At 37.9% G+C, this 13,944-nt stretch overlaps 2 protein-coding genes across 2 annotated transcripts in view; one reads left to right on the plus strand and one right to left on the minus strand.

Moving 5' to 3' along the window:
* Positions 1-1,354: 1,354 nt before the first annotated feature.
* LOC105625375 (zinc finger RNA-binding protein) lies at positions 1,355-9,010 on the minus strand. The gene is made up of 11 exons (XM_012206712.1): positions 8,961-9,010; positions 8,454-8,617; positions 7,141-7,482; positions 6,177-6,737; positions 5,338-6,048; positions 4,974-5,262; positions 4,721-4,905; positions 3,541-3,689; positions 2,118-2,213; positions 1,903-2,023; positions 1,355-1,638 (listed from the first exon to the last, which is right to left on the minus strand). The coding sequence occupies exons 1-11, from the start codon at positions 9,008-9,010 to the stop codon at positions 1,355-1,357; spliced, it is 2,952 nt and encodes a 983-aa protein (XP_012062102.1).
* A 2,616-nt stretch (positions 9,011-11,626) lies between these two features.
* The window catches only part of LOC105625732 (N-acetylglucosamine-6-sulfatase-like), a 6,803-nt gene continuing 4,485 nt past the window's right edge, over positions 11,627-13,944 (plus strand). Inside the window, exons 1-4 of the mRNA XM_012207055.1 lie at positions 11,627-11,734; positions 12,836-12,895; positions 12,964-13,170; positions 13,421-13,586. Of these exons, the coding sequence (XP_012062445.1) occupies positions 11,627-11,734; positions 12,836-12,895; positions 12,964-13,170; positions 13,421-13,586 (541 nt within the window). The remainder of the gene's footprint in view (positions 11,735-12,835; positions 12,896-12,963; positions 13,171-13,420; positions 13,587-13,944) is intronic.

Below are 13,944 nucleotides of genomic sequence, written 5' to 3' on the forward strand. Positions count from 1 at the left end.
TATATATATATGTATATATATTATACTTAAAGATACTTCAGAGTCAATGTGTATCTCGAAACGAGATAAAATTATAGAAGTGAATAGCTCATCAAGTGTCGACTAATGAAATTATAAATATTCTGATAAATATATTTGCTCGCTTTTGTAAATTTTATTTTATTTCAGATACATAATAGACTTGCAGATTCGAAAAATAATAACTAAAAAATAAATCGCGCGTGTACACTATTGGCTTTTATCTTTAAATTCGAATTACTTTGTACATATTACTTGAGCTTTTCGTGAATAAAACATTGAAGTTGGAAAAGGAAAGGAAAAGTAATATCAAGGAAACTGTCAATTCTTTCAGTCAGAAGTATCAAAAAGTTCACAGTTGCGTTGTACACATGTTTGTTTTATTCAATGATCATTCAAAAAAACAGAAAGTCTACACAAGTCAGAATAAATTCACTTAAATGAGGAGGTAATGTTTAAAAATTGAAACGTCAAAGTTTTAACTCGACTTCGCTTGAAATTCTGTAAATGAAATTAATTTATAGTATTGTGTGTTAAAAAAATGCTAACACGTGCACTTTCTCCGCATTGGATAATCATCAAGCATCCAAATCATCGAGTTATAAATATATTGGCGCTATTTTTTGCGTGAGTCACATATGTGACAATATATCGTAAATGGTTGTCACTTTGTGCAGAAGTGAGAGAGAGAGAGAGAGAGAGAGAGAAAGGATATAGTATTTCCTACACGTACTGACTACACACACACATACACACAAAATCTCAATACAATCTATTGCCTACTCTTTAACTTCAAACTTATAAACGTTCGTCGTCTTACTACACGTTCATTTGAATTCTTCTTATTTGTGTATCTTTCAACTGATAAATGGTTAATCAGTCTAGCTGATTCAAATTCTGTGAACGCGTCCGTCTGTTTCGTCGAGACAAATCTAATATCAGAATTAACAGAATATCCTATCCGTCTGAAAAAATTAGCGGTCAATTCAAGCTTTCCTCAATAATAACGCTACCTTCGTTTTGTGACACGCTTATTACAGATTAAATACATCGTAGGAAATAAATCCATTGCTATAAACGACTCACAAGAGACGTAGAGACAAAGAGCGTCCGCTGTTGTTAATAAACGCGTCTTTTTAATAATTTTATCATTCCTCAGATTACGCATATTCTAAAAAATCGTGATAAGCATCAGCCTAGTTTCAAATTGTCCTTATCCGAAGATATCTCTCCTCCTAAACAAGCAACTGACACGGCGGGAAAAGAAATTGCTTCCTTATACTAGATAAGTTAATAGATAATTCGTACTGCAAGTACGAATCTTTTGGTAGATCTTCTATTTGGAATCTGTTTCCATTTTGATCTCTTCCGCCTTTTTATCCTTCTTCGAAGCCTCGCTATCGGTACCTTCTCCATTGCTGTTATCGCGTCTTCGTTTTCGAGCGAATCGTCCTTTGAATTTCGGCGGCGGCAATTGCTCCATACCTAGGACTTTGTGAATCTGGCGGAATGCCACTAATCGTAAAGCATGCTGCGCCGACGAAGTAATATCTTCTCTCTGCTGGGATGTCATGTTTCCTATTGCATCAACTGGCTCTTTCTCGCATGGATCGGATAATCCTAAAACGAAGAGATTATGAATCAACATTGATTTTTGTACGTTATCTTTTGATCAACAGTACAGTTAAAATTTTTATCAGATTGCCATATCATCTGCGCATATCGGAAGATATAATTATGATACAGGAGAACAAAAAACTTGTACTCGAGTTCAAAAACCAATTCTACAATACGCTCAGTCTCGTCATCTTTTTCATCATTTGAAGATGGAAAAAATTAAAATATCGAAACATGGTATGAAACAAAATAAATTTTAGAAATTACCTGGACTACCCGGTAACAATATTCCTCCAGCTACGCATTCCAGAAGTCTTCTTAAGGCTTCACCCGGACTAAGAGGACCTCCCGCGGTGCTAATCACTTTCTCAGTCAATAATTCCAATGCCTGTATATATTGAAAAACAAGTTATCGAGAATCGAAAAATCATGACAACAAGCGAATAATTAATGGAAGTAATTAATATGTCACGTATACTAACCCAAGGATTTAACGGACCCCATGTTGGCACACGATTACACAGGTCGCGCATTATACGGATAACCATAACACAGCTCTGCAGCGAGGTAGCTCTAGCCTGTTGAACAGGATTAACATTTTAAAAACTACGATTTAATATACGTAATAGATGCACTGGCTCTTCTGGAGATAAGACAGCCTAAACTATTCTTCGATTGCTTTGTGTGGGCTTTAGCTATCCTCCCAGCCTCGTGCCTAGTGCCCCTAATAGTATTAGCCCATATCAATATTACCGGGTGTTTATCGATTACTCTTTCCTAGACGTTAATACCTGTCGCAATAATTAAAAAAAAAGCCATAATTCATGTGTTTCAAGGAAAACTGTGCACATCTTAGAACAACTTTAGAACTCGACTCTAATCTACAGAAACACCCGGTACACTTATGACGCGCTACTGTGTGTTTGTGCTTGTCTGTCTCTTTTAATCTCCAAAGCTGTGCAATTAACGCACATGAAATTGTTACAATACAAAAATGGAACGAAATACATAATCTCACAAAAGCTGTACTGATGCTATATGTCGATTTGCTTTCAAGTTAAGACAGACCTAGAACAGACGCAGCCTAGGCTACAACGCATTAAGGACGATCCAGAATAATGAATTACGCTTGATCGTAAGACAATCGAGGTCTGCGTTAGTAAAGAAAATAAAGAAAATCACATTCATTCTAAGGATGTAAATGAATATTATACTCGAATTGCGACGTCTCGCAGTGCAGTTCCTATTATTCTGGATGTTGAAGATTTAAAGCAAAGCAGATGTAAATGCATCTAGCAGCATTTTCGCGTGACTGTCGAGATACACATTTACATGTTGCTTACTTGCAAGATTTCTTGCCTGATATATCTGATCGCATGTTCGATGTGTGATTAGTTTTCTCTTCCACGTACGGACGATGCCACTGTTATCCGTTATTTTCGGAACCGGAATTTTTATTTCGGACCGTTCTAAATTATGGTATGGTCATAAACGGTGGTAATAAACGTGGTCCGTGGAAACGTAAATGTAAAATCTAAAACTCCGAAGAGGGTACAGTGGACAAAGCCGACTTGGTGTGTTTAAAAATTCAGCGGATATAGAAACGGTGGACATCGAACGTGATCAAATAAGCAATTCAGACAGAATCATATCAACGACAGGTCGGTTAATGATAAAAAATAAAACCGTCACAAGGCTGGAAGTTTCTAAGACTGCTTTTTCTCTTTTTCTTTCTTTTTTGGTTTGATTAAAATTGTTTTAAGAGAGAGAGAGAGAAAGGACAATTTGCACGCGTCTCACGTTTTATCAGGAGAAAATAAAAGAAAATGCTTCGTTACATAGCGCCAAACAAGAATGTGGCATCGACAATTTGAGTTCTTGAACTGAGAGTTAATGGATTCAAACCTGAAACCACTTCGCGTGCCTGAGTGCAGCTAAAGCTTCCAAACACTTAGCCTTGGGAAGTACATCTGGTGGGTCTGGTTTCGTCACACTGGAGGCTGCGGGCGTTGTTTGCAGTTGAGCAGCTTCCTGCTGCTGCTGTCCACCATTATCTGAGATTTCAACAAAGAAAGCACAACACGCTTAGACAACACTTAGAGTGTTTGATCATGCCCAGAGATTTTAGGTATTCCCTCTCTCTATTAATATTCGTTTCAACTTAAGCACCTTTATATTGTGGGCTACCGTAATGATGCCAACGTGAAAAAAGAAATATAAGCCTGATCGAATGTAGTACGTTTGCAATGCACCGAGTTCACCCCCGTTAAAACGTTCTTTTTCGGATGGTTCTTCTGTCACTTAAGAACATCCGACAATTCCTATCAGCATCGGTAGTGTCACCTCTATCCGCTTAAAAGGTAGGTAGCACCGATGCCAATAGAACGGTCGGTTAAGATTCAGAGGTAATGTAATGCACATCGCAGAATGTGCGTACAGCATTCGATAACAGTCAGAGGGATTTTCTGTCTTTTTTTATGCATGATCAAAAAGTCCATAGTTTTAAGATTGCCTCAGCGTTGTTTCCTCCTATCGCAAGCGTGTCCACGTTCAATGAAATCTCTCGTTAGTATTGATCGTCGATGGAAATTCTAATTCGAATATTCATTTTCGACAAAATATACAAATCGCTATTGTAAATGACATAATGCGCAACAATGAAAACCGGCATCTAATCATATCATATTTACGCTCTTTTTCTGCAAAATTTATCTCAATATCGTACGAGTATTGTTTTGTGATATACTCTTAATAATTGGAAATGAATTCTACAAAGAGGACTCTGTCGTGGACACACTAAGACACGCAGCTATATCGAAAAGGAAATGAACTTTTATGTTAGAGCGTATGTACACTGGCAACCGTCGAATCGTCCTTGGCTGCCCTGCATCGTCCTGGTGCTTAAAAAAACTTACAGAAAATCTTCTGGGCCATGAAAAGAACAAACTAAATGTACAAATCGCAGAGTAGATCAAGAAAACGACATGAAAATAAAAGAGGTGCACGATTTCATAAAAAAACCCCGCTTCGCCTTTATAGTTATCCTTTTCTTGGCCACTATAAAAATGCGAAACAATGAAATCACCTGCTGCGGCAGACTTGGGTGTCTCGCGCATCAGTGGGCTGGTGAGTGTCACGCTGACGGTAACTGTACCCCCAGAAACAGTCAAAGCCGCCGATTCCGGATGCTTTCCAACATTGTAGGTTTCTTCTGGAGCTACATTCTTTAATTCGCCTGGTAAAATCTCAGCAACCTTATTGAGCAATGTTCTATAAAAACGAATAGTCTCGTTATTATAATGTACGCGTGATTACTGCAAGGAAATCATCTGAGATACCTGGTAGGTTTTTCTGCACATAGTACAACAAGACACACGTGATTATCTCCAGATAATAATAGCCCTTTGGCCAAGTTTCCGACGCGCATAACGCCACGAAGTATCCTAGAATCTTCTTTTTCCTTTTGAAACGAGAATAGATTCCCATCGCTTCCATCTTCCTTTTGTGGTGTAACTGCCTTCTTCTTGTCAGCTTCTTCTTTCTTCAATGCATCAGCGTTTGCCTGCGGAGTACCAGCCTGTACATTTGCTGCAGTAGCATTGGAATTGGCAGGAGTATTCTTTTTACCTGTAAATAATCATATTCGTCAGTGTAACCTATAATTTTCAAGTTTGCACAAAAAGAATGCTTGAAAGTACTTACCAGCCTCAGCTAAAGCATCCGACACAAACTTCAATGCCTTTTCGGTATGAGAAACTATTTTCTGAACTGCCAATAATTCTTGTTCCTTAGGATAAATAGTTGTATGATGTGCCAATACATGTTTGTCGTCAGATGAATCCGGTCGTCTTTGAGGACCTGGGAATAACATCATGGGTGGTGGTCCTTGGAATGGACGCGGCATCGGTGGGGCACCTGATCCACGTCCATATCGTCGATACCATTCGAAATATTCGCATTCTTCCTCGTAGCGGCGCCTCTCTTCCCAATATATCATTTCCTCATCCATCATGGGTCCCATAGGTCCTAATTGATTGATCTCTTCTCTGCGACGTAAATACTCATCGCGCATTTGTTGCCTACGTAATTTTTCTTCCAGCATCTTGCGCTGTTTAAGGCTCGGTTTCATATCAACAATCAAATCCGGATTGACCTTTTTCTTGTAGGCAAATCTATGACGGCGACCTTTCATATGCATGTCTTTGGCATTGGGATCGTTGAATCGACACTCGCATAGTTTACAATTGAAACTTATGATCTTTCCATCCTCAGATTTATTCTCCTCGATATATTCTTGGCCAACCGGTTGAATATCCTTCTCATCGCCTGTAGCTTCTTCCACGGTTTCTTCGACCGATTCCTCCTGCTTAACCTCTGTAGTTTGATTTTGATTCACTGTGCCCAAATTTCCAGCTGAAACATTTGTACAAATGCAATTGAGATTATATAGATGCTTTGTAAGTTCTATAAATATTAATAGAAAAATATCACTAGATTTTAATAATTTCTCATAACATGCAAAAATGTAGAGATTTACTTACAAGCGACAAAATTGATTTTAGGTGTTGCTGTCACTGTTGACTTCTTAGCAGCCGCAGCTTTTGCAGCTGGTTTTGGATTTAGAACTGTGGGATCCGCACTTGGTATAGGTTTTCCAAGTTTAGTGTGCAACTTGACGACCTTCTGATGCTTGGCACCTCTGATGTGAGCGGCGTAGGCATCGTTTCCAGTACAAGTTACATCACACAGCTCACATCGAAGACTATTGCCTGCTCCACGCGCTGGGGGCTGTTGTGGCACCTTCAGGGAGGCCTCCTTCTTCTTGTGCTTCTGACCCTCCAGATGCTCACGATAAGTCTGTGGCCCGGCGCAGCTGATCTTACAGACATCGCAATAGTGAAGTTGTTGAGGCTTAGGAGGCTGCTTGGGCCGCATTGCCTTCATCCCTCCCCCGCCAGCTCCGAATCCCTTCCGTCCGTAGCCCTGCCAACCTCCAGTCTTCTGGTTAGTGGAATTGCTGTTTGCACTCTGTTGGGCTACATACATAGTCGCAGCGCTATATAGCGCTGCGTCGTAGCCGGAATACGTTGTACTCGCCGTTTCTAAGGGAAATGAAATTGAAACCTCAAACTTTGGAGGGGCCCAAACCATTCGTACTTTCGCGCGGCGAACAAAACTTTTACTATTACTCATTTCAAGATGCATCAAAAGACGAACTACGAAGACTCCACGAAGACGAAACACCGATGGGAAATTGATGTACTTGAAAATGTGCTCCATTCTTCGGAGTAGATAAAATAAAATTTATAACTTCTGCTAACTCCTCAAATTGTTATTTTGATCGAGAATGCTAGCAGAGCTTTGAAAATTTGTTTTGGCATTTTTCATATGTATTGTGAGAGGATCAATTTCATGTTATTAGTTTCTACGTCACAGTTAGTGGTCAAAAGAGGACCGAAAATATTTAAACATAAAACATGTATAAGAAAAAGTCAACACACTTACTATTTGTTGCAGTTGATGGAGTAGCGGCAGGTGTAGCTGGAGCTGTGTATCCTGACGAATAAGTAGCGCTCTGAGTAGGATTTGATTGCTGATAAGCCGTACCAGATGCTTGATAAGTTTTAGCTTGTCCAGTAGTAGTGGCTTGTCTAGCAGTACCAGTATAAGCACTGGTCGTGCTGTAAGCAGGCTTTGCAGCCTGATAATGTGTTTCGGTAGTAGTATAAGTTGCTGCAGCTGCTGCTGGTTGTTGATAATAGGTTTTAGTTGCGTCGTATGTAGCTGCTGGAGCAGCTCGTCCGTAACCGTAGTCGTAAGTTTGAGCTACAGTACCAGGATTGGCAGCTGCAAAGAATATGTATTGCAAGACATTATTATCGTACTTGAAAATAATTATATTATTGATAATATATGAGAAACAAAAAATGCTTTTTAAAGTATTTAAGCTAACATTATATTTGTTGTACAACAAATGCAATACAAGTATAATAAATGAAAATATTTCTTGTCCTTCCTCATTCTCAGATCATATTCTTCCGATATATACTACATTCAAAGTTTTCAAAATTTACAATTCAATGTTATGTATATTATAGTTTTTCAATGCTGATAACATACATTGGAACATGATGTTTGCTCGCATTGCCTTACTTTTTACACTCAGCACTTTTGTTTTCTTTCTTTTCAGCATTCAAATATATTTCATTTGAATTGCAAAAATTTCAACGTGAATAGGTCTATAGCCTCAATAGTCAATCAGCCAATTGTTGAAAATGAAACAAGCGTCAATTAATAATGTATTTAATTCACTGACTCGATCCAATTCTAAATCAATAGTCTTTCTTTTTAATTACGAAAAGCTGAACTACATAAGAAATACAAAAAACGAATTAATTCAGAATCGGGTCGAATTAGCATATCGAATATATTACAAGTTTCAGTGGACATCCGGTTTATTATGATTACATTCGATTTAACACTCGTGGAATCATTTCATCCTTGTTTAATAAGTTAAATAGAATTATCCATGATAGATCATAGTACTACATGGAAAACTTATAGAAGAAACTGGATGCAAGTGTAGCTCCACTTGCTACACCTGAACCTGATCAGTACTTTTTATCTATGATATTGATAAATACTTGTTTAAAATCATCATAAAAAAATCATCTTAAAAAAAAAATTTATATTCAATGAAAGATGAAATTTCGTACAAAGTACACTAATGATAGGTGTACTCTTTAAAATTTAAAATTTCTTTCATAAAGGGATCGATCGCTAAACGTGACCATGTAGAATTCGCACGTAGAACCCACCTGCGTACGTTGTCCCAGTTGCGGCTGCAGCAGCAGCTGCCTGATACGTCTCGTAACCGGTCGCAGCGGCAGCAGCGGGTCGTTGAGTGTACGTGGCAGCGGTAGCTGCCGGAGTTACCGCGTATCCTGCTTGCCCGGTCTGATATGCGGCGGCGCTGGTCGCCCTATTCGTGAAGCAACGTTAAAAAGTAAAATTATCACAGCCGGACTAGTAGAGGTTGATTGAGAGTTCGCGCGAGGAAATGCGACACGCAACGGCAACGGGGATGGTGATAAGTACAGCGTAGGAAAAAAGTCGGAAGTCCCTCGGGGGAGACGCTCGACTCGGGACGCTAATTTCTCGCGGCGAGAATAATGGCCGCCAAGCCGGCCGTACCTTTCAGACGCGTGCCGTCGAAAACGCGAACGTCTTTTATCACTATCGCAGGCACACGCTCGAGACCACGAATCCTCGCTCGACTTAACACTAGCTACTTAGTGATAATGATAATGCAGACGATTTCGTACCCATATTGCGTCCCACCGTGGGTAAAGCCGAAATAATTGTTCTGAGCCATCCTTCCTCGCGAAGAGAATCTCGGAAAGAAGGACAATGGAGGCAGTCGTAGGGCGTGCCACGAGCGTACTCGAAAGATAGAACGGCGGCGGTAGTGCGGTATTGCCGCGCGCGCCGATTGGTTGGCGAGCCGTGCGAGCGGCGCGCCCTCAGTGGCTACTTCCGCAAAGAACCGGCAACGCGCGGCGGAAGATTAGAACTGCACTTCCGCGCGAATATACGATTACGACGCGCCCGCGCGTTCTACACCTGGCGTCGCCGCGCTACCTGCCGCCGGGTGCCGTCGGTGTGCAAGGCGAGATACCTGCCCTGCCGCCGAACCAGAGATCTACGTCGCACGAGGTAAAGATACCCGGAGGGAGGTAGATGAAAGAGAGACAAAACGGCAGCGCGATGTGGCCTGCCCGTATGAGGAGTAACGATCGGCCCGAATCGATATGCGATCTTAATCGAATCTCACCAAACTTACTGCGTGTCTTTCTCGGCTATTCTCCGGGACGCCGGGGGTAGTGGAGCGTGGGTAGCGTGGAGAACAGAACTTGCTAGCGATAATAATTTCGCGGCTGGTCGCGTATCGTCGGGATCGTCACGCGACGTGGCGCATCGAACATACGTACGGCGTGCGCGGGGAAGGGCTCGAGGCTTGCCGTTGGTAGAAACGTGCGTTCGTTCGTGCGTATGTGCGTGCGTCGCCGTGCGATACGAGATACACGCGCTACGGCCGCGCTCGCGCTCGTTTGTTCGCCGTGCCGTATGCGTGTCCGGAAGGCGTAGGGGGATCTAGATTCTAGCGCCGACGCGTTCAAGATATTCCTAGTGCTTCTCTATTCTTCTTCCCCGACGCCCTCTGCCAGTCATCCCTTCGTAACATCACTCACTTCCGGAATATCGACGTTGTCGCGTTTTCAATTATCAGCTTCTACCGATGTAGATTAATTTTAATCTCATCGATTTAATTTACTTTTCGTCTTTTTCTAGACTACGTTCCTCTCCGAGGAAGATTTTACTCTATATACTACAGTATACGTTACGTATACTATATGTTTCGAGTAAAATTTTTCTCGGAAAGGAAGTTCTCGGAAACATAGCCTAGTTCTAAGAATTAATCTACATTAACTTAAGATTTGTTCGCGTCGCATGCTTCAACATGCTCCAATATGCTCCTATCATAGCTCCTACTCACTCTAATGCGCTTATTAGAAACTATGTTGGAGCATGCGAACAAACCTCTAATTTCCACCGAGGGATTTAAACTGGAATGTAAGAACCAACCAACGGCAGTTGAGCATTCCCCTGTTACAGTGAAACGACAGAGAAATGCTCGACTATAGTTAATTGGTTCTTACATTCTGATTCGATTTAAACTCTTGGTGGAAACTAGGCCATTGGTAGAAATGAACATAAGCCGTGATCAAAGTAGGGTTTGTGAGATTAGATTGGATTGAAATTTCACCAACCATTGAAAAAGGAAACTAAGGTCTGTTTTTTATTGCTATACTCTGAATTTTTGGTGCAATAAGTTGGAGTGAAACAAATGTATATTTCAACTGATTGCACTGTGTGTACTAGTTTAGAAAGTGCAGCAATAAAAAACAGATTGCTAATATCGAGTTTAGTGCACTTTGCTTTAATTAGTTAAATTCCAATCCGATCTCAATTTGAAAGTGGAGTCAAGATCTTACATAAATATATAAAAATATAAATATATAAATCTTTGAAACATCTGATCGATCAATCAGATAGAATTTTACACATTGACCAATCAAAGAATGCTTCAAAACATTTATTGCATCACGTTAATCGTTAATCCTTAGGTCGGTATTAATAGATCAGTATTTACAAACGATTCTTATATTTAAGATTGTCTTAAGTATAATATTAAGATGTAATGATGTGTTAAGCCAATCAGAAGATAGTATTGTAGAATTTGTAGTCCTTAAGAATCATTTGTTAAGGTGCCTTTTTATGCTGACGCTCGACATTCATTTTTATCAAAACCGATCATGTGATAAAAATTGACGAATATCAAGCATTAATTTCGATTACGTGACTTACTTGATCGAGCGTTAACATGAAAAGATACTTTTAAGCCTTAAAATTACGAATGCAGTTTTGATGATTGAAAACTTGCCCTTCGCTAACCATCTTTAATATAATACCTCGCCGGTAAATGGTGATTCATTAAACATTAGACGTTTCTTTTTCGTTGCACTAGATTGCACTAAAATTTTCTATCTCATTTCTACTAAATATACATCCGCTTCATACAATATATAATATGTATCTATTTCATTTTAAGTGCAGTAAGTGTACACTGTGTCCATAATGAACAGCTTTATTATATCATATAATAATAATAATAATACGTTGATATAAACGTGTAACTGTAGTTCATTGAGTAGCTTCAGTAATCTCGTAGTTTCGATCACGCAATTTATCCGTATACTGTGCGCGAGATTAAGAACTGAGATTACCGTATATTATACATATATTTTCAGAAGATCTGGCGAAACGCCAATTAGACAGACACGGTGATATCTAATTTCGTCGCGATCAGTTGGGAATTATAACACGAATTTTTCCACTCGCTACTTTCGTATTTCATCGGAAGATCAATATGTATCTAGTATCATTTTTCTTATTATTCAATTGTTTGTCATTCTCGATATCGAAGAATATCGTGCTAATTATTACGGATGACCAAGATTCTGTTCTAGACGGCATGGTAGCGTCTTTAATTCTATTCAAATTAGTTAACAAAATAAAGATTAATAAAATTAATAAAAATTCAATCTAATATATGTAGATATAAATTAATAAAGTTTATTTTCAAATGTATCGGTAAAAATCCCGCACTAATTACAATAAAAGTGGTTTCGGTCAAATTGACTGAAATTAATTGTGATTATATATGCAGATTTATATTTGCAGATTATGAGATAAGACCGCAGCACAAGCTTTTGCATAGTGCCTAAAGGAATCAACTAATCAGAATCTTTTCTTTCCTCCCATTCCATGGAAAAGAAGAATTTTGATTGGTTGATTCTCTTATGCACTATGCAAGAATCTGTGTTGCAGCCAATACTGATCAAAAATTTTTTTAGATAAAATTATCAAAAATTATTCTATGCTCTGATTGGAATCGCAATTTCCTAACAGAGCCCAAAAAATGTTAACAACCCAGAAACGAGAATGGATTCAAATGGATTGAATTTTTTTCTATCCGAATGCGTATTTTAAATAGCGAATACTTTTTTTGGATTTAATTGAATTCATTTGGATTCAATTAGATTCAATTAGATTGAAAAACTGCATTTCCTATTCAAAATTTTGAATTGTATTCACAGTATTGAACAGTATTCACAATTATGTTTGTGTGCACAGAAAAATATTATTTTTAGATTGAAAGGCATAGAGATATGCTCCGTGCAATTCCTATAAAAATGCATTCAGAACTGAAAAGCATTCATTTTAACATTCGTGAATCAATATTTCTGAAAATTTGAATCCATTTCAATTCATTTCAATTCATTCTCGTTTGCTGGGAAAGTATTAACGATCGTTTTTTTAATACTTGTGCTATCAACAGAATCAATTTATTTTTAGTTTTACGCATAGAAACTTTTTTTTTGCTCATATCTCATAAATTTCATCATCACAAAATATCATCATCAATTTGATCGAAATCATTTTTATCATATGATTAATGCAAGATCTTTTATAGAGGAAATGCAAAAAATAAGATTTCAATTATTTTAATTAGAAAACAAAACAATAGTCGTTTATACTTTGGAAGTATTCATCGTAATTTAATTTATAATTTTAGACCCCAATGACAAATACTCTGAATCTTATAGGAGATCGAGGTGCTACGTTTACAAATTGCGTAAGTATAAAAAAATACAAAAATTATTTCTATTCGATTTGGTGTGTAAAGAAAGAATCGTCGTTTAGTTTGTAGTCACACCGGTTTGTTGTCCCAATCGGGCATCTATTTTGACCGGACGATATCAACATAATCATCTAACGGTAAACAATTCTGTCACCGGTGGTTGTAATAGCGCGCGATGGCAACAATTACAAGAACCGACAACGTTTGCCTCTCTTTTGCAAAATATCGTCGGATATAAAACGTTTTACGCAGGAAAATATTTGAACCAGGTAAAACCTCTTTAATGATTCTTCGATTAAAGAAAATTTCGTTTTACGATGTACACGAATGATATTATGAGCAAAAATAATTTTATAAGATTTTTTAATTTAAAATTTGAGGTCTAAAATAATCGAAGTAAAAATGGGATTTTAAAATTTATGAAATAGAATTTTAAAATTTTTTTACTTTTTTCCATAATTATTTGTGTAATATAATTATTATTTATGTAATTAAAATTAATTAATGCACATACGATAGTATGGAAAGAAGAAAACTGGCGGTGCAGCTCATGTACCATTGGGATGGGATTGGTGGGCCGGTCTTATAGGAAACTCAAAGTATTACAATTATTCGTTATCTATAAATGGTACTGAGAGAAAATACGGTGATAGCTCGAATGATTACCTTACCGACGTGATCGTGAGTATACAAAAATGTTCAACATACAACTGAGAGTAAACAAATCTGATTCTAATATATAAATAACGAATAAAATTGTATTTGCAAATTTTTCTATCTTTTTGAACATACTAACAAATTAATTATTTTTATGAAATTTTTTTTCTCTTAAAAAAACCTATCTGTGAATCGAACATCATTTTTGCTCTTCATCGGATACGAGAATTTGAAGCCTTTTCATTTTTTATTTTATTGTAATTTGAACTCTATTGGCTTTGTTCATTAATAGAATAAATAAAAAAATTAGCTCTCTCTCTCTCTCTCTCTCTCTCTCTATATATATATATATATATATATATATATATATAATAATAATATATATA

The sequence above is a fragment of the Atta cephalotes genome (assembly GCF_000143395.1).
Source record: "Atta cephalotes unplaced genomic scaffold scaffold00003, whole genome shotgun sequence".
NCBI classification, from domain to species: Eukaryota; Metazoa; Arthropoda; class Insecta; order Hymenoptera; family Formicidae; genus Atta; species Atta cephalotes.